The sequence below is a fragment of the Excalfactoria chinensis genome, chromosome 6 (genome assembly GCF_039878825.1).
Source record: "Excalfactoria chinensis isolate bCotChi1 chromosome 6, bCotChi1.hap2, whole genome shotgun sequence".
Taxonomy (NCBI): Eukaryota; Metazoa; Chordata; class Aves; order Galliformes; family Phasianidae; genus Excalfactoria; species Excalfactoria chinensis.
The window spans coordinates 25,944,596-25,971,245 of NC_092830.1; the positions used below are offsets into that span (position 1 = coordinate 25,944,596).

The window sequence follows — 26,650 nt, forward strand, 5'->3', positions numbered from 1 at the left end:
GAGAAATTTTTGCCAGTGCCAAGAATTGGTTACCTCATTTATTTCCTATTGTATTACAAGATTACACACTACAATTTCAGACTGTTCTTTATCAAATTTGCTCTCTTCTGGTCTTTCGGCAAATACAATATACTACAGGTGACTAACACAGTTTTAGTAAATTATGTTACAGGTCAGAAACGCATCACCTTCCCCTGTACAATGAAGTGCTTCTGCACAGGGAAAAACCCAAATACTCGGACTACTGCAATTAACCACCACAGTGCACAGGAGGTGTGAAAACACAAACTCTCTGTACTAAACTCAGTGTAAACAGCAACAAAAATTCAACACTAGTTTGAGGATATTTTCTCTATAAACACTTTGGAGATCTTAATTAGAGAGTAGTACAGTATGAATGCCTTTTAAGCGTGCACCTTTTTCACATGCTGAAGAGCAATAACCTATTATGCACCGCTGAACTCTGCACTCAAAACAGATTCTGCATGCCCAGAATGCCTTTGCTCTACAGCCAACATGACACATATTTGTGCACTTCTTACCTCATCAGTGGCAAAGCCTAAAAGAAAACCATTTTCTTCCCTAATTGCTGATTTTTAGGCAGCTGTACCCAACACTCATTTCAGCTGCTAGCCACATCTATCTCAGTCCCTTTCTAGTTCAGAATTCTTCTTCTTCTGGTCCAGTGTTCAACTCTGAAGAAAAACCAATACCATTTCTGCTTCTCTTGGGAGATGGTAATTCAGATCATGTTCACACAATGCTTCCATTAAGGAACATAAGTAGAATGTAACATGCTGACAAGATGAATAGTTTAAAAACTGAGAGAAATGGGGCTTCTGCAGGTTGGCCCCACTGATCACAATGAGTGAGGGAACTGGATAATATGGCACAAAGAGAAACAAGTACTTATTACTAAAACTGACACAAAAGGCAAAGAGAAGCAGAAATTCTGCTGGTCCACAGCAATAAAAGGAACACTCCATACTACATCCAGCCCTGAGCTTGTCATGAGGAGACAAGTCTTTCCCCATTTCTTATTTCCATCACTGGAGAAGTCCAATAGGGGACAGCTGTGAGGTACAGCTCTCCTCCAAAAAGCCTCAGAACATTGTTTCCTCGTGCTCTCCAAGATCCAAATGTAGGAAGTACTCCTAAGGAATGCTGATCCTATACAATGCTTCATCAAATCAATGCTCAGATGTTAGGAGGATTCTTAACAGCCACAATTACTTAAGCAGAACAAAGCCCCAAACTCTTCCCTCCCACTCAGTTTCTCCTAGTATTTTTTTTGGCCACATATTTAACTAAGCCAATGCCAAAAATACAACACACCACTTTCACGTTGTGTCCAAGGCGCACTATTCCTGTCACCACAGAATGCAATACATTGTATGAAACATATCAGAGAAGGCAGCTGCTGTTTACATTACAAACACTGGTGTCATGAAATCTAGCTCCAGAAACGTGCTTCTTGCTAAAAAGTCATTTTGGCCCATTTCTTTGCTGCGCTTTTCAGCCTCTCACACACATGAATAAAAAGATCGTATATGTTCCCCTTCTGCCATACAGATAGGTATTAGTTCAATTAAATACATGATATAGATAGAAAAAAGCACCTCCCAGCACCATCCGCATACTTTCAGTTTTAAAAGCCTGCCAAACATATTCCATTTTTCAGCTCGATTAACACTTGATCCTATGGGCAAAGTTCTGTGATATAACTTCAGAAAGAAGAAAAAAAGAAAATCCTTCTATTTTATTTTGTGGGTCTTCGTTTCTTTCTTTCTTCCCCCCATCCAAACAGGGGATAGAAGGCGCAGTAAATACGTAATTACACGAGAGAGCCACCCGGCTTCCAGAGGAGCCATTTCAGTGAATTGTGTAAATAATATGCCTTTAAAGCCCCTCACCACATGAATACAGATCCACCAGTTGTGGAGCAGTTATATACCTGAGAGACAAAAATACCCATTTAACAAAAAATAATCCTGCCTAACTCTATGATTCCAGGATTCTAATTATGAACTTCGCAAAGAGACCAGCACGGCTCAGAGCAAATTAATACTTTTATAACTTTCTCTGCAAGTTCTTTTTGTCTTTTTTTTTTTTTTTCTCCAGTTGAAAATAGGCATGAAAAGGCATGAAAAGCTGTAAGCCTTGATTAAGCCAAAAACAGCAACAGCAATGAAGTTTGCATTTACACCTCACAGCCCAGGCCCCCACTCCCTGCACGTGAGATAGTTCTGACTGCTTTGTTACTGCCTTCGCGGCGGTTTTTCCATAGTAAGAAGATGAAGTTATAAAACAAGGGGAACTGCAGAACCCCTTTAGTGTGGCCCATGCCTCTGTGAGCCCCCCAGCACTTTCAGCTGGAAGATGCAGCACCACACCTGTGCTGGGCAGTGCATCTTTGCTGTCACAACCAGTGCTTCCAACAATAACTCAGCTTCTGCTGCGCCCAAATATTTTGGTCACACTTCCACAAATACGTACAGGGACCATGCAAAGTGGTTTGTTGCAATAAGCTGCTTTGTTGTAATAAGCCATTGAGCCACCTCATGGGACATTGGAGCACTTACTAACTGCAAGCAACCCAACTCCTCACTTTCCTAAGACTGAAGATGTGCTCGTGGAACACCGCAGGATCGCTCTTCAGAACAAGCAGATCTCACAAATCAGATGGTGAAACACAACGGCAAGGCTCAAGCACAGCACTCTTCCATACCCCAAACACCTCAAGTATCAGACTCACACCTGCACACATCACTGAATTCAGCGCAGAGGTTTCCCCCACTCGCCCTGTGGCTTTGAGCTCAGTGCATTCTGCAAGCTCTGCAGTGCACAAGCAGCTCACAGCGCTGCAAAGGTTCCCTTTGCCTTTTAGCCTCCCACTTCTCATATAACTGTGCAGTAAATTTCCTCAAACATACATATTATGCAAACTCTTCTCTAATCTTCTGCTAACTCCCTCACTTTCAGTAACTTTTTACAAGAGATTCCAGTTCACTAACTACTCTTAAATATCAAACATATGGGACGTAGAAAAGAGTTTACATATTCAGATTATTCAAATATTTTCTTACCTGAACAGGATCTGGGAGGATCAAATCATGGCTTTTAGGAAAATGTTTGTGAAGAAATGTTTTCCCCAAGGAGCGGTTACTGGTGTTTTGTTCAGGCTCTGGGATTCATGAGCAACCAGAACTTACTTGCCCCAGAAAGGAGTGTGCTTCCCAGCTAGGAGCTGTGTGAGATCCTTAGCTGCCATGTGCTGGAGGGAATTTGCGTAGATCATATCTGAACCAGACAATACTTATGTTTTCACAATTACATCCCTTTAATCCATGAAGCTGACATATATACAAACCAGTGCACCTGCAGAGCTTTGAATCAGATGCCATGCCCTTCTTGGAGGAGTGGAACAGGTAGAGACTTGCATGTGCTTCTTTGAGCTACAAGCATGTTCTTAAAAGCGAGACCTACCCAAATGCACTGAAACCAACCCCAGCAAGCTCTGAAGTGTAGAGCTATCCAAAAGCTGACAATGGAGATGCTCTTGGTCTAGTTGGAGTAGAAAAAGTTGCTGTTAGGCAACAACCAAAACCTTATTTTGTCACCATTTCTAACAATTTAAAATCATAACATGCCACAAGACTTGGGAGAAGATGAGACAGCCTGAGGTTCAGCAAACTCAAAAACCCAATTCTTGGAATAGGTTCTCTGCATGACTTTGGCTAAAGAGCAACAGAGCACCTCAGCCCCACGCCTGCACAGTGCGGATAGATTGTTCCTCCACCCATAACTTTGCCTAATTCTTTAAAATCTCTGACAATTACTGCTACGTTATGCACATATCACACATACCTGTTCTCAAAACGCTTCTGTCTGCACAGCACTTGGCACTCTCGACATGCTAACAGAATGCCAAGCATTAATAAGGAACCGTAGAAAGCAAGTTTGCTTCTACTTCTACCCAAGGGATTATCATCTGAATCGTAAACAGCACACAGAACCATCACAGACAGAACACACATCTTTGAAGTTACAGAGGGGACACCAAAGGACAGAGCTGCTAAAAGAAAATATTTCCAGCCATTGTATGTTTTTAAACTGGAGAAGTGCAGTTCTAGTGCAATGATCCTGTTTTCACACCGGACATGGTTTTATACTCCATTTTCCGTCTGACTTGACTGAAGAACAGACCTAATATCTCAGGTGCCGTTTGATTACAGCAGCCTTTGCAGGTCCCAATCTAGCCAACGTAGCACCAAGAATTTCCAGCATAAAACACATCTACGGGTTTATAACTCGGCTCTAAAAATTCTACTCCAAAAGACAGTGGGAGGCAGAAAGTCTCAGATGAATGCATTATATTATATATCTTAGGTGACGTGTACTTGCTCACAACAGCATATGAGGGAAAGGATTCTCAATAACTCTGAATTACCATGTTTCACAAGCCACTTAAAACAATGCTTTAAAATTCCCCGTTTCTGTAATCAAAATAATGTTTCGTAAGTGTTTCAGCTAATTAAGAGCCTAATTTGCCCAATTTCACACTTTGGCTTAAACCACAGAAGGCATCAATATAATATAGGAATTGGATTGTCACATCTTATTGATCGAGTCCCAGACAAAAATCCCCCCTCCCCTCAGAAGTCAATGGCAGCTTGTCTTCACAGGGTCAGCATCTCGGTGATGGGATGTTATGGGCTGCCAGCAGCACAGTGCTGCAGTCTGAAGACAGGATTAAACAAAGCTCAAGGCTGAACAAAATAACTGTAGGTGTTCACTTTTCTGTAAGGGTGAAACTCGCAGCAAACTGCTGGAGTAAAAAGAGCTTTCCAGGTTACTTAAAACCCTTTCCTTAAAGCAACACACATTGCTGGCTGCTGGTATTGTGCTTCCTCTAGCCCATGTATGAACAAAACACAGCTCTGTACTGCAGCACAAACATTAAATATAAAAAACTGCCATTAAAGGGCAGAGGGTAACAACACCAGTGTGGGCGACCTGTGCTCAGGTAGTGTTCAACTATTATCTCCTATTTAAGCAGGCTGAGAATACGCAAATCCAGCCAGCACCATTTTTAGATAAAATTGTCAGTTTTATGGCTATTTATAGTACGTGTCCAGTCTTGCAGAACTCCATCTTCCTCCACCTCGTCTGTTAAACAAGCTGGTTTTAGCCCACATTAATACATTGTGTTACCGGATACTTCTCATATTCTGTATAAGCCAGGCAGCAGATCAATACTCAGCTATGCTGAGGAAAAAAGAAAATCATTACGTTAGAATCCTGTTAAAAACACAAACAGACACCAGAAGGGATAAGTCTGATGCACAGACATCATTCCACCTGCATGCATATGTAGACTACTGCTTTTAAATAAACCAAAAGTGGTTTTCTTTCCAAGACATGCTTTTAGGAATCTTACATGTAGGGCCTTTGGATGTGTCTCCTAAACCAAATCATTCTGACCTCAAAAACTCTAAGCTTATGAGAGCTCTCCCTTTTCATCAAAAATCGCCACCCTTTGTACCAACTCCCTTACCCATATACTTCCTGCAATGAAATCACAGCACTGAAATTAGGATAGTAGAGCTATTTCCAAGCCAGCATCTGCTCGTGACACAAGCTCAGGTTTATAACTTTAGCTGGATCAAGGAGTAAGGATATTTAAGCTAAAGGCTTTAGAACCAATAACAGTAAACACAAAATCAAAAGGAAAGCAGCCACACAGAAAAGCAGAAGCAATGTGTAAGTTCTTTTATTATTTCAGACTGTCCAATGTGAAGATCTCTGAGCATTTTGTTTTGTTGTCTTTTTTTTCCCCGAGTATTTTTCAGAGGCAAAAAATGCATATTTCCCACCTGCATCAGAGCGCTGGTAACATAACAGAGTAAGAACAGATGCAGGCCTGTTTGCCTTTGAATTAAAAAACAGAAGAGCACGCAATCCTTACTCTATTGTTCTCCCAGCCTACCACATAAGAAGAACTGACACCATGCCCCATAGGTCAACAAACTTGAGTTCTGAGAGACATTAATTGCAGAGCTGAGATCCCTCTGAGACCCCTGTGCCTCCAGCTCAGCAAAGCTGAAATCAGGAAGGAATTGGCTGCAGTGTCCCAGTCGACCTTTAGCAGTGTGGGACACCCAGGCAGAGGGAAGCTCCAAACCACACTTCACCTTTGTGGTACATCGCTCAGCCAAAGCGATGGTTTGCAAATATAGCATGGGATTCAATGCCTAACTTTCTGTAAGCGTTCCAGCTCTTCTCAGCTTCCCAGAAGTCAACATCAGCTGACGGCAGCAAGCAACTTGCACAAACAAGTTACCATTAGTACTTGGAGGAGAGAAGGCCGGAGAGAGCCGAAGCCATCCTGTTAGCACCTGCAGTGAAACTCTTGTGCTTCAAAGCTTAATGCTGCTCTTGTTCCTAATCCTCTCCCACCCCACACAGGTGACTTGTCTCTTTGTTTCTGCTGGGCTCACAGCACCATAGATCCTTTCACCACCACTTTTCATCATTTCCACAACTCCAGTTGCCACGACAACAGGATGCAGCTTCTCTGTGCTGTTTTCATATTTCCCGTTGTTGTTGCCATAACAACACAACCATTCCAGCTTTCTACAACACCAGCAACTTTAAGCAGTGTGTTCCAAAGGATGCCAGCTTCTCTTGTGAAGATCCACAGAAGATGGAGAGATTGATACAAGCAATTTGTAAATTAAGCTCTTTTTTTTTTTTTTCTGAAGGGGGATTTTTCACTCACAGAAGTGAAAAAGCTGACAGCAATCGCTCGCGGCGGACTGCTGAGACATCTAAAGGCTGGCCTTTAATAACAGCAGAGCAATATAGCACTGGGCCGCTCCTGAGCGGGGAGTCCCCGCAGTGTCAGACTGTGTCAAACAGCACAATTGGTATGTGATGTGAGCCAGTGTCCGTGCCTGTTCCAGCCAGGCAGATCTGAATGGTGCTAGACGCAATCCTCTCGTGTTTTAACCCATTGGCCTCCCCATTATTACCAGCACCACCAACATGCAGCTTTGTGTTTGAAGGCCCATTTTAATTCTGTAATTTGAGCTGTTGCTGCAGATTTCTTTTCCATCTCTGACCCTTTTTGCTTTCAGGTGACTGCTTTTTGAACTTTTATTTACAGGAGGTGCACATTCACGAGACCGGTGAGAAAATGTTATACGAACACAGCATGCACAAACACAAAACAGTGATGGCTATGAAGAGTATCAGCTAACATGGCACCGTAACTTCGTTATACCCTCATTTATGTACTTCACTAATGAGACAAGCACAGGTGTCCAACACAGTCCCTCACATGAGATGAATAACAATAATACAGTCCAACCTGCTTTAGCCACGCTTGGTATCCAGAAGATATAAGTTGGAATCCATCTTTTGGCATGTGTATTCTGGGCTAGGAGAGAATAGACATAAAGAGAGACCTCCTTTTACACTGGGACCTAGCTAACCTACATCTAAATTCTGGAGCATTTTAAGCAATGCAGATTTTTTAAAGCCGCATATGACAGTTTGGTCCCCAGATTACCTCGTTTGCTGCCTCAGGTATCAGCTGCTTTAAGAATACTTTCCTAACAAATCCACCACTGTTTTATTTACATATTTACTTATTTTTAAAGCATTTCCGCCATTTTACATTTCAGCTTAGTATATACAGGTATTTCCTTAGAATTCCCCCACAAATGCTCCTGGATACACAAGACCTATTGTGAGTGTAGTACTAGCACCTAACAGGCATTAATACTTCTGCCACTATGCAACACCACATGGTATGGAAACAGCAGCCAAGCTATGAGAGTGTCCTTAGTGCCACTACCCTCAACATGGCCAGACACAACAGTAGACAACATGGAAAGATTATGGAATAGCTCCAAAAGGTGCAGCCTCAGCATGGACTAGCAGGAAACTACACCCACATGCTGTCAAAATTATGATTCAAACCAATAGACAAACATAACCTCCTCCCCCATTTATTGATTCAACACCTTATCAGGTTGAGGCCAAAGCAAGACACCCGATTGCTCTGGAAGCACAAACCAAACAGCACAATTTACAACTAGGAAAAAAAAATAATAAGTTAAGCTTTCCCTGTCATAAGATCCAATGTTCAAAGATTCTCAAAACTCACAAATCTAAGCAGATTCAGCTGTGCCTGCCCCCCTCCCCCGTCCCAAAAAAGGGGGATGCCTAGAAATTAGAATCACATCTGAGCAGCAGGATCAGGCAGGACATGCAGGACATACTCAGACACAAAGTCCCCCCCATCTTTCCTACTCTTGGCAATTATTCAAAATCCCTTTTCTTAATTCAAGGTAGTTCCCCTCCAAACCAACAGATCCCTGCCCCCATCGCTCCTTCTGGAAGGCTGCAAATGTCTCTCATTTTCAGAACAGGTCTATTCAAGATGAGTTTAACTCCACCTGCCTTTGTGTCAATACAATATTTAGTTTGTACAAACTGTGCCCACAAACACTGAAAATAAGAATTGTTAGAGAGGAAAAAAGTGTCACCACTGAATGATGAACATTCACAGCTATGGGTGGAAAGCCACTCAGCCTGGGAATTTGAAATAAAAACATGAATTGGCACATACTAAAATCTTGCCTCCCAAGAGAAGTACGGGTATAGATCTCAAAATACACTTTGATTTGCTTCTCCCCTGTTCAAATTTAAATTCTCCTAAACCTTTCAAAACAGTAGGAAGATTATGCCCTGGTGTCCCAGCCAGTAATCTGAGTTAAAGCTGAATTTCAATAACCACCATTGAGCTGATAAATTAGAGTCAAGTACATCCTGGTTACGGCACTCACCTGCTGAGTTTGGACTTGAGATGCCTCACACATTAACAAAGTATGTTTTAGGGGACCTCTAACACAGCTAGAAGCATCATGCTCTAAGACCTAATCCTTAGTTCAGCACTGACTTCATGGGTGGTTAGTCTCTCTACCACTGTAAAATGAGGACAACACTTATTTAACCCACCTCACAGGTTTGCTGAGAGGAGCTGCTGACATTTCTATATGCTTTGAAAATGGAAGAAACTATAGTAAGTGTGACATATCTAGCAAGATCCCTCCAGAAAGCCATGCTTTACATCTGGCTCAAGTGCTCCAGTTGCTCTGTAAACGTTGCACAGTGTGGTACCCACTATCTAGAAAGGAACAAATGGGGGGGAAAAAAAAGGTCTTCATAAACAAGTAGAAATAAAAAGTCACTGGTTCAATCCCAGTGCCAGGAGAAAAGAGACCTGAATAGCAATCTGGGACCTGCTCAGGTTAACCCAACATATCTGGGAAAAACTGCCTTACTTCTTCCTCCATTTCAGCCACCTAGCCTAGAAATTAGAGGATAACAGCAAAGCTTTCTCTTAGGACTGGCAGGCTGCTTAACGTCTGTAAAGCCCATCAGCCTGGAGTAGTTTGAGTAATTGATTTAAGAATGATTTAAACCATTTAATTTGAAGATCCCAGCCCTGTAAACATGCAAGTAAATTAACAAATCTTTTGCCATTAACAGGATTACTCCCATGCAGAAGTGCCTGCAACAACCAAGATAGCAAAGTATTTACACAACTCTTACTAGCACTGGTTCCTTCCAATGCCAGTGCCTGAGCATTAGCAATAGGAGTTATCAGATTAGCACTTACTGTAAACTCTGTTTTTCAATGCTGGCCAGTTAAATACACAAACAGGAGAAACTAAGGCCCAGAGCCATGCCTGCAAAACCCACACATCTCCTTTATGTCTGATAAGCTTATCCTCATTTAGAAAAGAAACTATACAGCAGAGAAGCAATTGGCAGTGCAAGGTGTGTCATTGCTTGTATGCTGCTGCCTACTCCATTCAAGTGAGATACACACCCAAGTGAACCTCCATTCATACCAAATGCAATTACTGATGGAGAAGCATAACTTTACTATTAAAATCTCTGGAGGAGATTTCTCAGCACTTAATTCAAACACACTCCTCTTTGGCCAAACTTCATTTTACAACCAGCCCCCAAATTCTGAACATCTGCAGCTCTCTCCTACAGTCACACTGTGAGTAACCCCAAGAACGTCTTCTTTGGCACACGCAAATAAGCAGACTTGGCTAAAGCTTTCCAAAATGCCGTACCCCAGTGACAGCAGACACACAACTGAATGACACAACAGAAACCCACACGTTATCTGTCAACACAAAAAAACCCAAATGCCAGCCCCTCCCCAGGCCCCTACAAGATCTGGAATGCTGACAACTACCTCACCGGAAAGTTGTGTTATTTTATCAATCAACTGTACAATCTTCCACAGTTACAATCCATTCAAGGCAGTTCTATCAACAACACAATTGCCCAGGAGGATCTACTCGTTTTTGGATTTCCATGAGCACACCCTGTTTATGCTCACAATTACAATATCATTCAGAAGAATGTTTTTTTCTTAGCATCTGCTCCAGCATTTTGCACAACAAGAGCTGGGTTGCTGGGGTCAGTTTACTCTTTTTCAGTACTCACATCCCGAGGAAGGCGATCACAGGGGTAACTTGGAAAGCACTCTAACTGCTACTGCTCTGATCTTTTCTCCTTCAACACTTAACCAGCATTGTTCCTTCAGCCATCTCCCCTTCTATTTTTAATCCATTTGATTTCTGCAGACCCCAATAAGGCCTAGAACAACAGAATGATTTCTGAGAAAAAGTCAGCAATTTAAAATTCAGTGGTGCCTCTTTCCTTCCCGACAAAGGCTGATTTCTAGAGGACATTTAATTACAGGCCTGAGTTCCTATTTTCTAGACCTAAACACAACCCCTGAAGGCTTACAATATTTGAGTCACAGCTGGAGCTTTGGTTACTATACAGTTTAAATATCAGCCTCTTTACTGTGCAATTTGTTTTGAAAATCAAATCAGATGCCGTGTCATAAACAAGTGCTAATTAAGTGCTGAGCGGAAATTGGGCTTTTTTGTGCAAGAAGGGTTCTTAAATATCTGCATCTTCACTTCCATGAGAAAGGATAAATATGTCAGTGTGATAATTATGAAGTGAAACCTATTCTGCTACTCGGAAGGCAGTACTGCTGCTTCTCCATTTTATCTGCTCCCTTGCAAGAAGATATAGAGGGAAAGATGAGACATGTATGAAATATACATATGTACTAAGGATTTTATTAATCTGATCGTATAACCCATAATGCTTCCCTTTCCCTCAGAGAGGACACTGACTCTGGGTTTCCATCACATCCCATTCAAACAGGCAAGCTAAACTCATCTCTCTCTGCCACCGCAAAGCAACCGTAAGGCTACTTAAATTTTCATTTCTTTTAAATTACGATCCACACACAGGAATTTATTTGAAGATAACATAGCATTCATTAGAGATAACACCTTCTTTGATAAATACCAACTGAATAAGAGGAATAATGCATTGTAATACTCTGACGGTTGCCTCTGAGTACCAATATTCACAACTCTATTAACTAACGGGCTCTGGGCTACAAAGGCAGAATTAGATCTGTCAGTCACTGACACGGAGGGCATGGCCACTTGCACCAAGGATTGTCCAGTTGAGATGATTTTCATAGGAAAGAAAAACATCCCCTGTGGCACAGAACTTGTTAATGAGTTTGTATGCATTACAGCAATAAATTCCTGCTGCATAACATACCATCTCACAGCCCAGCTAAACACCCCATTCCACTGTCAGTGCTCAAAATAAGGCACAGTTAGACTGTGGACTCTAATTCAGTGGAAAAATTTGAAATTCTGTATGTGATTCTGTTATTAGGAAAGAAATCCATGAACTTTCTGATGCTGTTAAGATTTAAGTGTGCTGAATGAGTGGAGGACAATGAGTTGGTTGGTTGTCTGAGCTCACAGTTTGCTATAGAAACTCCTTCCGAAGCAGGTAGCACTCTCAAGCAGTAAGCTCTGCCCGCAAGCTAAATGAATTCATTCCACATGGAGCACATGCCTAACTCTTCACTGAGCTTGGAATTGGTTTGGAATGCTTTGACCAGAGTCTGGTCAAATGTGTATCTACATTCCGTGACAGATGCAAAGACACGAGCTGCAGCTACTGGGAAAGCTACCTGAGTCACACAAAACGTCACACTACCTTCTTAAGGGCCCAGAGGAATACTAAGCTACAGTATTCTGAATCAGATGGAGATCTGTGATGACACTTCATTAATCTTCAGACAAATACCAGCAAGCTCTGTGCACATGCTTGCTATCACAGCTTCGAGTGACTAACTGACTTCCTGCTGAATTCCAGGTAACAGCCCAAAAAAAACACATACATATGGCTGTTCTATCCCAGCCCATTTCCCTCACAAAGCACTGTGCTACAATTATGGTGTGGGACCTATTCACTCACTGCAAGGAACCTGGAACCCAGAACTACCTGCTCCCAGCACTTACAAGGACACATTCCACCTCCTACCCTAATCGCCCTGTGGCAAGGGCAGCTCCCTGGCTGTTCTCAGCTACTCAAGATTGGCACAAGATGCAAGTGCTCCTTCACCTTGCTTGACCAGAGGAGATATTTAAGAGAAAGAGTACTGGGGAAACATACCATCTTGGATGAAGGATTATGTTGGAAGGATGAGGCAGGGACAACAGAAGTAAGGGAAGACACTCAACGGGCAGTCACTGGAAGCATCCTCATGCAGATAAGTACTTGCAATAAGACTAACCAGAATGAGCCTGAAACACTGCAGGACTGACTGAACAACCTTCAGAAAAATAAAAAGCAAACAGTACGTGCAGCCTCAAACTGAATTCTGATAAGTACCACCAAAATGCAGCGCTCACCATGGGAAGCCCCAGGAAATCTACTCCCAATTTAGAACAAATCAGAATTAGTGCTAGACTAACACAATCTTCTTCTTTAAGAAGATCACCAAAGTCCAGACAAATTAGACGTAGTTAAGCATTTGATAGATGACACGTAGGAAGTTACTAGTTAAAATGGAGAGGATTAGGATTAATACCAGAGTTGTAAGGAGGATAAAAACCTAAAAAGGGAGAGGATCACGGGTTATTTTCAAAAGGGAGCCATCAGGCTGTATGGTTGAAATCCACTATTATTCTTGAAATTAATAATAAAATATTCTCATTAGCAGCTACAAACCAAGAATTATTAATGCCCTGAAAACAAACTTCTTTGGCCACAGTATCTGGAAGTAACAGAGCTAAATACAAAATGTATATAGATCAAAAAGTAACATTGTTTCCATGGTAAGCAGGCGACTAAAGAATTGACATGAGGAGAAAAGACCCAAAGATACATTATTAACGATGGCTCACCAATAGGAAGAGACTGTGAAGAAGGCAAATCCCACTACAGAATATATAACATGAAAATCTCCCAGCAGAGACGAATTAGTACTAATGATTTTGTACAAAGGATCAGTAAAAGCCTTTCCTGGAATACTGTGCATAGTTTGATCCACCTGCGTCCCAGGTAGATCTATCACTTCCTGCAGCTGTTTGAAAAGGTCTCCTAAGATGGTAAAACCTTCTATGAAACATCCTACAAGGGAAAGGAAAAGGGGGGAAAAAATAAACTCACCAGATCCATCTCAGAGGGCAAATGACTGCTCTCTACAAACATACCCAGAAGAACATGAAGGAGAAGGAAGAGCTGTTTAAACTCAAGAACAACACTGGCACAGGATCAGATGAGAATGAATTAGCCACAGATGAAGTTTAGCTAGGAAAAAATGAATGAGGATTCTAGCTAAAAGTTCTATGGCTTGGAATAGCCTTACAATAGCACAGCAAAGAAAAGAGCACTCATGTAAGAGCTGCTTTCAGGAGGCTGCATGAGGAACTACAGGGTGCACTGCCTGCCAGTACAGCGGATTGGAACCCATGCTTCACAAGACTGCTCCAACCCCATATGGCACCTTTCCTGTTACTAATGAACTCTGTATTGTTTTGCCTCTGCCTAAAGTCTTATTTTTAAGGCCAACAAGATAGAGCTACATAGGACTACCCTCTTGCCAGTAGAAAACTTTCAGGGTATTTTACTATTTAAAATAAAGCTGTTTAGGAACAAAACCAATGCACTACACTGGAATCATCTCAGTCAAAACAGAAATGAAACAAAGGGAAAAAGTTACCAAAAAAGAATGGAGAATGAAGATTTTCATTCTTTCATACCTAACCTACAGAAACCCGCTTAGATCATATTTGAAGGTGTTAACACTGTCTAGATTCCTTCAGATAACTGCTGAGCTGGTTTCAAGATACATCTTCTAAAATGAGACTGATCCACCATTTCTCGAGACTACACCCACTTCTTATTGTTCTGCTTTGCTAGAGATGAATGACAGCTGGCTGCATTTCCCAATTCTTTTGAGACTCGGGCAGAATTTAAGGAAGAAAAGCATTGAGCACATTCAACAAAACACCCCTCTGGAGAATCACCAGAATCTTCCTATCAGATGGAATTCGAAGGCCAACTATCCGAATGCTAAAAGCAACTCCCACATAAACACCACTCCATTCTGCACTGCTCTCACAAAATAAATAAATAAATAAATAAAATTGCATGTGATGTGTGTGGGGAGGAAGCCAGACCCTTTTTCTCTAAAGCAACAAGTGACTGTTTTGGCTGCTAAATGAGCAAGTCTAGAAGCTTCAAGATTTCCTTTTCCAGCCAAGCCTGCTTTGTATCCAGCAAAGACCATCATTGCCTTCCTCCTGAGTGTTTAATCCATTCTCCTATATGTGAAATACCTTATGAACTGTGATAACTATTTCCTTAGATGCAAGCACCACGAGACAGCACTCCTACAAAGAAACCACAAGAATTCACATACAGGCTCAAAGCCGGATGATGGAAGAAAGCCACACCAGAGTTCTGCACTGGCTGATAGCTCCCAAACTCCCTTTCTACAGCTTTCATCACCTCTGTCTTGCTGTAGGTGTTTCCAAAGAGGATGGGCCATTTGGGCTACAGCTAGAACCCCATTTAAGTTCATTCTGCTAACATAAACAGGGCTTACAGAGTTCAATCCAGCAAAGCATGCCTCTGCAACCCTTCTCACCCCAGGATGAAGCAAACAAAACTAGCACTAAGGCTTTTGCTAGCCAGACCGGTTACTGTAGGAGGTGCCCCTGCTCACAGCCTGTGAACACTTCTGCCCACCCCTCAGGAATGCTGAAAGATCCCTCACTGAGCTTTTCCCTTCTTCCCCATTCTCTCCTTCCTGCTGCTCCCATCAGCATGATGCACAGACCCTGCTTCAGCACCGGGGCAATGGGGGAAATTAGATCAGATGTTTTCAATTCTAAGAACAGAGCAAGACTAAAAGCAGCCAATTGGTTTGTTTCTGAGCAAAATCACCACTGAAAAGTGGAATCGTTTTAAATGAAAAATCTTTGACATATCTGCCTCTGCCATCACGACAAACAAACTGGGCTACGCACATACAGCTGCAAGCAGGCCAAGCACCCATTGCTTAATGGAATTCACAGATGAAGAAAAAAAATGAATTTTAATGCAGTTTTTAGAAATACTTGTCATTGTTTCAGCATTGCCATTTAGTGAATGGGGCCGATTTCTCTCTCAGTAGGGGATGGTATTTTAATGATGTAACAGTGTACTTCCCAGAAGAAAGACAAGCCTCATGAGGCAGATTAAAACAAAGAATATTCAGATCCCATTAAAAACAGACAGTTTCAAGCCATTTTTAAAATTAATTTTGTTTAATGATAAAATGTGTTATCTTAACAGGTGGTTAGCCAATTGTAAAATTAACCAAACCACGGTCAGGAGCACAAGGCTAGCTATTAGAACAACTGGATTCCTCTGATGCTGCCTGCTCTATCAGGGTACCACATGACCCCACGTGAATTCCTCCAGTCCACAACCCCAGGCACATTTCTGAGCTTCAGTTTCCTACTCTGCAAAGCACGAGTAGTAGTTGGTCAACACCAAGAACATGAATAAGGAGCCATTGGAAAGCAGTGTTGTTTAATAACAGGTTACATCTAATGCAAATCTCAACATGTTTATTTCCAATAGTTTCTGTTGAACCAGGAAGTTTACTCAGCACTTATCAGTGCTCATCAAGAAAATAGCTTGATGTTCAATTGCCTATTAGTTGTATATTGAGCATTTACTCTTCTGCTGCAGCCACTGGACACCGCTATGCTACAACTCTCTGTTGCCACAGCTGAGCAACTCCTCAATTGTGTGAAGGAGGAAATGAAGAGAGCTGAAGAAAGCATGAAGTTTGCCACCAAGAATGGCTAAACATTAACCAAGTGTCAGAAATACTCGGAGGTTGAAGACAACATAACATAAGCAGAAAAGGAAGTGAGAAAACTCCTTGCATGTGCAAATGGCTTATGCCACTTGCATTGCTGAATATAGCATGAAAATCTGTACACAATAGAAGCAATTTGCTCAGCTCACTGGTTACACATGTGGTCATCTGTACCTTAAGCCTCACTGTAGTGATCACTCAAAACGTATACAACAAGCAATGCATTTATGCAGACTACAAAATAAGTCAGTGGAATCCCTTCACTCAACTCTTAATGAAATTTCATAATTTCAGGTATAAATGACTTTCCTTGTAATAGAAAACAAGCACTTTTCATTAACAAGTTTTATGGTGCAAACAAACCCCAGCAGAGAGAAAGCCAAAGAAAACAAAGCAGGGGAGGAACACATCCACTTGACAAAAACACGCAGACAGCATTTGTAGCTCAGCAAATACTGCCTGGTCCACGCATAAATGTTTTCATTGCATGAAGTGAATTTTAAATCAGATCAGAGCATGAAGTTGCAGATCACCCCTTCCCTTGGCTCAGACCCTCAAACTGAAAATAAACAACAGGAAAAGAGTGGTGGCTTTACCTTTTCATCTCACTTGCTGCCTAGAGATCAGAGCTTGACTGGACACTGAAAATACTCCGAAGATCAGCTGTTGTTGTGTGTGTTTCTTTGTTGTTTATTTTTATCCCCTCTCTCTCACACTAAGTATCACCCATTGAAAAGGCCCCTCCAAACACCACCCATTTCCCAACTGTAGCAATTGGACAGGTTAATATGATGGAAAAAGGCGCTTCACCTGAGGTGTAATGACAGAAGGATCAGCATGACAGAAAGGAGCTATCAAGGAAGGGAAGAAGGTTGTCCACCTGTACCAGTAGATTCCAGGTTCACAGTGGAAAGTTACACCAAGGAGGGAGCTCCAGGAAGAGATCCTTCCCCAGCAGCAGTCAGCCCTTAAATGGGGTCTAAGGGAGGTGCAGCCAGGCTCCAGCCATTCCAGTTGCACAGCTGAATTGCCTTCACCTGTGCTCCCAGGGCTGACCAGGTCCTTTCCCCAGGTGCTCAATCAGTGGTTCAGCTTATCCCTAGAGACAATCCAGAACTACAGAATCATCATCTTCTTCCTCTGAAACCTCCATTACCTCTTTCCATCATACAAAACACTGCAGAACACTGAGGCCGCTGCACATACCTTGTATCTCAGTTGGGAAAAAACTTTGCCCGCCCAAACTCTGTGCTTCGAATGTTCAGCTCCATCTTACTAACGAGAATGATAATTTAGTACCAAATACTCACAAGGAATTATAGCTCTGCTGACTGGCAAATAATTTGCCAAGGCAGATTAGTTTAGCTGCATAAAATAAATATCCACCTGCACATAGTAGCACTAATCAGGGCGTGAAATTAAACTTTTTATTCAGTGGGAAATAACTGCTGCAAGGCGGCGATTTAGGCTAGGAAGCAAATATTAAGGTCAGCCTATTCTCTCTGATGTTTATGGTACATATATTAGTACAAAGAGCACGGTGCAACAAATTCTGCTTTTTAAGTCCATGAAACTAAATACTTCAGCACTGTGATAGCAAATTTGCTATTTGCTTTTCTAATTGAATACATTTAATGAAGCAAAGTGGCTGAAATGAAACATGACCAGGGAAACAAGGGCTAAGTTCCCAAAGCACCAACCGGGTGCGCTTAGAGCAGAAGAACCTGCAGCTCCACAAACGTGGGGCAAAAGGAAAGAAATCAATGTCTTTATAAGCACCAGTTCCTATAAAACCCCCAGCTGAGAGAGCATTACTTCAGTTCTACAGGAGAAAATAACTAAAAGTATGTTTAAAATTCAAGGAGGCTTTGCAACCCCACACTTAGGAAGTAACTGCCGGCCCAGCTGTTCTACAAAATTACTCTTGTTGCTGTCATGCCACTCTTGCTTTGGATACCCAAGATTCTGCAACAAAGTTACTACAACATAAATATGTCAGTAGGAAGATGGTAAAGGTTTTAAAGCAGAGTTTTAAATAACAGCTAACAAGTCCCAGCTCTTCACATCTGAGCGCTGCTGATGCCATAAACCATACAAGTTCTGTGCAAATGGAACCTCTCTGACGTATTTGTTTTTGTCTGCTTGTTCTGCATGTGTGTGAATATACATATAGAGAGGGGAGGAAAAGGGATTCCAAGGTTTGGTACCTTTCTGCCTCCAACTGCACTGACCACGTGACCTGCCAGAAGCTCCTAGAAGGATGTAATACCAAAATAAAGGAACTTGAGACAAAAAAAGAAAACAAAGAACAAATTCACCTTAAAAGACACCAGTTTGAGCTCTTGTATGAAATAAGAAGGCAATCGGGACCTTCTAGAATCACATCGCCCAGAAAGAAAACACTAATGAGAGTTAAATGGAAAAAGAAATTCATGAAGAACACTGGTATCAACATCCTCCTATTCACAAGCCAGGAAATTAAATGAAGTACTGCAAATTGGTTCACCCAGAGAAACTGAGAAAGTGAAACTGCATTAAATACCAAGTTATTGCTTGCCAAACTATCCCAGATAGGATCCCACACTGGTCAGGTGCAGCTCCAAGCACTCCTAATTAAACACAACTGGAGTTGTCACGAGTCCATTCATGCAAACAGATGTTACTTCATAGAGCCTTGATATTTTTCTTAAATACCTTTCAAAATGAGGAACAAAAAATATGAACTCTTATAAAAGGGGCTTTATTGTATTTTTATAGCATATTACATACCTTGTAACAATCATTCCGTTAAGTGTGAATGTCAGTTTTATTTTCTGTCCCTTTTTTCCTGGCTATTTACAAGCTTTGTAAGAATCGTTCCTTAATTAAGTCTAAACATAGTTTTATATAAATGGATTCCTGGAATTAAAAACGTTCCGACTTAAGAAATGATTGTTACAGAGACTGTAACAGGCCGTAAAAAAGAATGCCACTTTAAACAAAGATTTCTCATTTTAATTAAAAAGATAATCATCAGAACATTCGTACACTTAACAGAACCATTTGAAGCTACTTTGAAAAAATATCTACTATTCTATGCAGGCATATGTAGTTTACTTTATATGACATTTAATCAAAGTCTCAGTTGAGCCTATTGCACTCATGCTTTAAATACTGTATCTACAGTTGTAAACACTTCATTCAACTGTGGAAGTTCCTTATCGAGCACCTCATTCCGGGTACTTCTGTAAATGGTTATGACAACAGAAATCTCATATTCTTGAGGGAATAAAACCAGAGCTCTATAAGGCATGTTTTTGTCAATGATGGTAGCTTTTTTAAGCTAACAGGCATTCCTGTCTCTCCTTCTTTTAGCATGCGCATCAGTCTCTTAGAACTGCAATGAAATAAACCAAGGTTCCACTCCAATGAAACCCTTGGTGCAGCTGTAGAACACTGCACTATGTAATTTACAACTGTCTTTTACATCTATCAGTCAGCTTTCACTCAAAAGAAGCTTTGAAAGACAACATGTAGAACGTGTGATAGAAAACAGTCCTTCGCCAGCAGATACAGCCCTCCCTGTGAGCAGCTGCCCAGTTCTGCATAGTGCTTCTCCACCACAGCTGAGTATCAGGAATAAATTAGGCCTTCTTGAAACACAGAGGTAAACTGAGTAGGTGAATGAAGTTAACTACATTACTGAAAGCTGAAAGTATCAGATGACATGTATGGTAGCTGAACACACACCTGGGAAACTGGTAGCAGATATTACCTGAATGCAGCACTGTTTCATCGGTGAGTAATGGAGACAACAGTGGCCAGGGAGAATAATGAGATTTTAGGCTCATTGAAAAGTTACACACACACACCAGCATCCAGAACCTTGTCTTTCAAAGTAATGAATACAGACACATTAAAAAATAAATAGCCCCTTTTAAGGCAAGATAATGTCATCTATAAGGTTAGCACTGGACGAAGATTCCATGTGACATTTTTCTCTGAGTGTCAGACATGAAATCAGCAGGTCTGCCTTGCCTGATACCTTGTGACTCAGGAGCACTGCTCAAAGTCACTGCCAAAAAGGAGGCACTCACATGAAGTGGAAAAAGTATTATTTTCTAGAGAAGCCCAAAAATAACACCACCTACAGGGCTGCTCTTCAACACAAAATGAAACCCAGCACAAATTCACAGCAGAAACAGAACCACCAAAAAAAGCTGGAGAGATAATAGGATCACACACCTACAGAAGATGTTTGAATATTCATCTATGCTGAGATACCTCAGCACTGGGGAGGTCTCAGGGAAAAGTCACTAATTAACAGCAAAGCCCACCTCAACCCAAAGCAGAGCTCTTCAGGGAAGGGAGCAGCACACAAAGTGCATCACACACTCGGGTGAACAGGGTAATATGCTGTGAATGATTCAGCATTAGCTGAGGATCCACTACCTCTGTGCAGATAACTGTAGCACTGCCACTGCTGCAGTACCTGAGCACTTTCTGAGTGCTGCCAGACTGAAATAACAGGAGATTTCCCAGCAGCATTGAGCTGATAATGACAACAGGACCTCATTTATTGGAACAACCTACCTGCATACACCTCCACCAACAGCAAACAGAGAACAGGGAAAGCCCTCACCAAGTCTGACAAAAACTCTTCATCAACATAAGTAAAATGAGAGATGTACTACACAGATGCACGTTGAAGCAAAAGCCTGAGATGTGGTATAAATATAAACATAAGCTTTTATCACTCTCAACCCATACAAATGCATGTACACCTCAAAAGTTCAAGGGGATCAGAGGGAAGCTTCCTCTTTCGCTGCAACTTTGCACGTACTTTACTTTCAAGAGGCACTTTAATAAAACATTAAGGAACTTGGTTTAGCTTTTAGCTCTCAGCAAAGCCTGATCCTCAATAATTCTTCCCTTTATCTGGAGCCCTTACCAGATGCAGCTCTCATAAGAGCAGCTCTTTCTCATGCCCAGGTCTCTCCTCAGCATCAGGGAGTTTTATTGTTCAGGTGGCACACTGCCAGCTGTGAGATGGGCAGGGATTCCCTCAGGTCCCAGGCCCAACCTTATGGAAGATCTCAAATGCCAGGAACTAAGCTATTGGTTGGGAACTGAAGCACAGAATGACAAATGCAGCACATGAGATGTCAGGGCAACACATAGAAACACTTGAGGATATGGAAGTCACAATGTAGGTTAAGGCTGCCATCACCAAGCTTGGCCCAACATGAGCACAGCAGGCTCTTTGGCCAACTGCACACCAAAGAAGGTGGTTTATTATTACTAATTGCTACCTTTCCTTTTTAGGTACCCATAGCATTTTCCCTCTTCACTGAGCAGAGACCCTATAAATCTGCCAGACGACAGGGCCAGCAGCAAAAAGGTCACTGAACCACAAGAGAAACAAGTTCTGCAGGATTAAAAAAGCAGAAGTCAAACAAATGTTGCAAAGCTCAATTAAAAAGAAAACATTTGCAAGCAGCACTTCCTTGATTTCACTTGGGCATACGTTCTGAAGCTTTAATAGAATCGCTTCCTTCTGATGAGCTCAGATTTAGGTCTGTAGGACTGGAAAGGCCAACCCAAAGTAAACTTTCACCAGGTGCTGCCAAGTACTTAGATGACTTCCATAGGGAAAGGACAGTTTCGGGCACACAAAATTGACATTCCATTCGGATGGTACCGGAGTGTTTCCATTTCTAAACTGTATGTTTCTAGCCTAAAAGGTTCAGAAATATCAACAACTGAAGTAAAAAAAAAGAATTAAGCTACAGTTCAAGGGTCTGAAGCCTCACATCCAGGTAAAGGTGCAGAGCATCTCGGATGCAAGCACCCCCCAGAGCTGCCTGCCATGCCAAAGAGCGGCCCACAAGCCCAGGCCGCGCGCATCCACCATCACTGCAACGCAGCAGAAGGTGAGAGCGGAGTGTCAGCGCGCACAGCTCTGAAGCCGGGGCGGAAAGGAACACGGAACAAAGCTGCCGGGGGACGGGGCGCAGCACAGCACAGCCTGAAGTACACGAACGAAGGGAAACACCCGAGAATCCCACGCGTCCCCTCCCAGCCCGCAGCCCCCCGCCCCGCACGGCTTCCCCTCCCGTCCCCTAACAACACGGGAACCCCCCGCGGCCCAGGGCACCCCGACCCTGCGCTGCCCCTCGCCCCCGCCCCGCGATACTCCCCCCGCCCCAGTCCCGCACGCAGGTGCCCTCTCCGCTCCCCGCGGCTCCTCACCATGAACTTCAGGGCTTTCTCCTGCAGCACGGCCTCGGCAGGGTCCATAGCCTTTCGCGGGGCCGCGGCCGCCCCTCCTCGCAGTGCCAGGCCGCAGCCAGCGCCGACAGGATCCTGCGCTGCCCCGCGCTCCCACCCCCCCCCCACGCCTCTCACCCCCGCTACCAGCAAAGCGCATGCGCCGCCCGCGGGCCCACGGGAAATGGAGTCCCTCGCCGCGCCGTCGGCAAGGGCCTGAGAGCGAGAGAGAACTACAAATCCCAGAGGGCCGTGCGGCGACGGGTATGTCGGGAGCCGGGTGGCGCACGCGCCGTCAGCGAGCGAGAGTGCTGACGGGAGTTGTAGTACGGAGGAGGCTGTGACGGTGTAACTCGAGGGCAGCGGCAGAAAGGAGGCCGCTGTGTGCGGGTGTAAACATTGTGTGCCCGGGGGCCCGTCGTACTCAGCACTGAAATGCTTGGCTGTAATAGGCCTGGGCATTATCCAGAATGCTGACAGTGCTGCAAACCCTTACCACAATGATGTAAATAACAGTGATTATAATGAGAGAGTCCTATCCTTGCAAAGGGACGGCTCCTGTGACAGTATTGCAGGTAACCAAGGGCACAGAGCACAGCTCTTCTGCTCCTTCCTGCAAGCATCATGCATGGGTGGGTAAGCGAGGAACCCCTCAGCAGCAGCTTCATGGCTTAGGGCTTGGATGACACGCTCTGTCAGTAACGTTTGATGCTGGCCTAATTGTAGGAAAACTAGAAGTGTAATACTGCAGCACCACACAGCTGTCCCAAAGTCCTCTGGGCTGATTGATGTATGTGGTCTTTAAGGTAAGTTCTCGGGATCATAAAAAGCACAGGCTCGTAGTGGAGCCAAAACTGTGATGGCTGATTAAGAACTGGAGTTATCCTTTGTGTGAACTGGACTGAACACCTTGGTAGAAGAAGAGACCATCTCAGTTCTCATCAGCAGAACATGGTGGACCCACAATGCAGGACAGAACAGAGGGACAGGAGAGGTCTGTACGCACCCCTAGGACAGCCCACAGAGACAGAGCACCAAGAAAGAAATTGGGTTTACTTTACTTTTCCTTTTGGGATAGCGGCCCTGCTGGCCGTCTATACCCCTGTCATGGGTGCAGGTAGATTTTAGGGTAACCCATGACAAAGAAGCTAAATAACAATTTGTTTGGATTGCAAGAACCCAGAGCTAGACACGTGGTCACTTCTGCCTCACCCACTGCAGAGCTGCACTGGCAACTCCTCTTAATCTCTCTTGAAACAGCAACCATACATACATCCCCTCCCTGCACTCCACATCCTTTCTGCAGAGCGTGTTGCACGAAGCCAGCCACACACCGCACAGGGAGCTCCCAGTCCTTCCAGATGAAGGATGCTACCTAACGGTAAAGATATTACTGTGATTATTTTTGCACTAGCATATTGCTCTGTGCATTTCGGGCTCTGTGGACCACATCCACGCCTGGTGTAACGCCATGTTAATTTGCTGTGGCAATCATTAATTGGGTAAGGAACAGCTGGTGCTTTGCTTTAAGTGAAGCTGATTGGGTCAGTAAGTAACTGTTGGAGTAAAGGATGTACAGCAGGTAGAGCTTTGCCTCTGTCTGTGCTCCAGAGGGGTTTCACTTCTTGTCCCAGTGACCCTTGGAGGAAGCGGTAAGATTTGGCCATGAAACATTAGGGAACTTTAATCAGTGCAGCTCCTCTGGGCATTTTTGCCTGAATTTTAATATTTTGAATAATAAAGGATGATTTTAAATTAAATTTGTGGGCTCACCATCTGTGTGTGCTTGGCCTTGTTTTCCTCTGCTTTGGCAGTCTCTTGACTTTGTTCTTTCCAAGTCATGGCAAAAAAGAAACGAGGGGAGAGCACCAGACCTCTTGTTCCCTTTGTCCTGCAGCAACCAGAGCTGCACAGCACTGAGCACACAGGCAGCACCCAGTAGGGCAAAAGCTGCTGAGAGAGCAGGCAGGAATGCCCATACCTAGAAAGCAGCAGAGCTGGGCGTCCCCCTAAGTCCTGCTCATCTTCTCTGTTGCATCCATCCCATCCATAACTGTTTGTGCAGGGACTAGTTGGACAGTGCCTAGGAGACTTAGGGGCAAGATACCTCCATGCAGCCTGGAACTAAAGGAGACAGGCAGTCATTTGTGCAAGAGGAAGAGAAGAGAGCCCAAGATCATGTGGTATGATTTATGCTCTCTACATGGCTGGAACAAGGCAATACCCATCATTCTCATCCCCTCTCCTGTCTCTGCCCAGTCACGTGCTTCCCATCCTCTGCCAGTTCTGATGCTCATTTGCTAGCACAGTGAACTATTTTATTTGCTATAGTGGCAGAAGAACGATAACCAGGACATACCAATGAAGCAGTTCTTGGTTGCTGAGTCAAAGTAACTTTCCTTGCCCCTAAACAAATAGCAGAGCTGCTGTGAGGGTAAGTAGGTACTGCCTTCCAGGGCAGGGGAGGATGAGAGCCCAGTCCTTCCCAGTAATAGACACCTGCTAATTACACAGGAGTCGGGTGAAAAACTGCACATCTTTACAGTACCAGGGTCTCCTGGCCCCCACCAGAGGGTGCCAACCTGGATCCCTGAGCATGGATCTGGAAGGCTCCCGCTCCCCCAAGGATGCATCCTCCAGTGCCTGCAGCATCTTCTGGCAGCCTGTCCTTGGGACAGCACTGTTGATGAGGTCATCCGGTCCTTGGCGAAGGTGAGAGCATCATCACGGGCTCATCAGCATCACTGCCTGGATGGTGGGGAAAGGGGGAAAAAGATTTATTCTTACAGGGGCAAACAACAACAACAACCACAAACCACCAAACCTGACCCAACAGAACAAAACCAACCCCAACAAGTACCTCACAGCCAGAAAAGCCTTTTAAAGCCTCATGAATATTTAGCTTGTCCTCATGTAAAATATATGACTTTGTGTAAGGATCAGGCAAAGGAGGTGCATGATTTTTTTCTGATTTATGGGCCCAGCAACGGATTATTCATAGCAGAGCAGCTGTGTGGAAAGATTCATCCACTGCAAAATGTGATTGTACATCAGGCAGTGTGAGGGAACAGAGCTATGACTAATGGCTACTTTACATATAAATGAGAAGGTTGGCGCTAGGAACAGTAAAAAGAAAAAAAATACAATTGCTCAGCTGACGGACCCAGCCTCTTACCAAGCACTGCACAGGGGCCTGGAGAAGACAGAAGAAGGCTGCCTGGAGGCACTGCCTCTCCTCATATTCTCCACCAGACCATAAATAAGGCAACAGCAGTCGAGGCATCTGAAGGCCAGATTTGTTGCTGGTGTCAGTGCATGGGCTGCAGGGGAAAGCAAGAGCAGGTATGCAACCCCTGGTTGGGCTGGGGCAGACCCAACCATGACTGAAGGCAGTGCTATGTGGTGCCCAGCACAGCCCCATGCCCCTCCCACCAGCAGCCCCTCCAGCCACATTGTCTAGACGTTGCAGATGTGGACAGATGTTGGGGCTGTAATTTATAACAATGGCCTCCAGAAGGCAATTCCAATTTGTTTCGCTAAAGCTTTAAGTTACAGGCAGCAAGATCTCCTGTAAATACTCTTGACTTACTCAGTAAGTACATAAGAGTTAGCCTGGCAAATGCCTGTGATCGTTGCTTTCCTCATGCCTCATAGTTTTCAGGGGCAGCATTACACTCCACAGGTCCAAAAGCCATTGTGTGCACTGATGCTCAGATGGTCCCAGACGAACAAAGTTACTGACTTAGAGGGTCCAGTGTTTGCTTCTCTACCATCATTCACCTGCTCAAGTGAGAGGGGATGCAACCAACACATACACCCAGCTTCCAGCTCTCACAATGTCTTCATCATGGGGAACATCCTTGCCATTCACCATCTGAAGGACCATTTGAAAAGCAAATTTGGAGCTCTTTAAGAGATTCCTAAAAGAGAAACCTCCCCCTAAGGGAACATGGCTCTCAGAAAATAAGGTTCCCCAACTGGAAATCCTTCCATAGCCAGTGGAAAGCATAGAGCTCAGCCTTTCCCCTTTCCGTGCTGCCACCAGCCCTCTTCAAAGCAGCCCACAGATGCTATGATGCATTGTCCTTTCATTGGACA

At 43.6% G+C, this 26,650-nt stretch overlaps 1 protein-coding gene across 8 annotated transcripts in view; it reads right to left on the bottom strand.

Moving 5' to 3' along the window:
- The window catches only part of BTRC (beta-transducin repeat containing E3 ubiquitin protein ligase), a 109,432-nt gene extending 86,750 nt beyond the window's left edge, over positions 1–22,682 (bottom strand). For 3 of the 8 annotated variants that reach the window (XM_072339777.1, XM_072339776.1, XM_072339774.1), the window contains exons 1-2: positions 22,535–22,680; positions 7,373–7,441 (exon numbers count right to left, since the gene is read on the bottom strand). In XM_072339777.1, the coding sequence (XP_072195878.1) occupies positions 7,373–7,441; positions 22,535–22,582 (117 nt within the window). In that variant the 5' untranslated portion in view covers positions 22,583–22,680. Of the gene's footprint in view, positions 1–7,372; positions 7,442–17,113; positions 17,134–22,534 lie in introns of those variants that run through there. The other 5 variants (XM_072339779.1, XM_072339775.1, XM_072339780.1 and 2 more) reach the window with 5 other exon arrangements.
- Between the last annotated feature and the right edge of the window lie 3,968 nt (positions 22,683–26,650).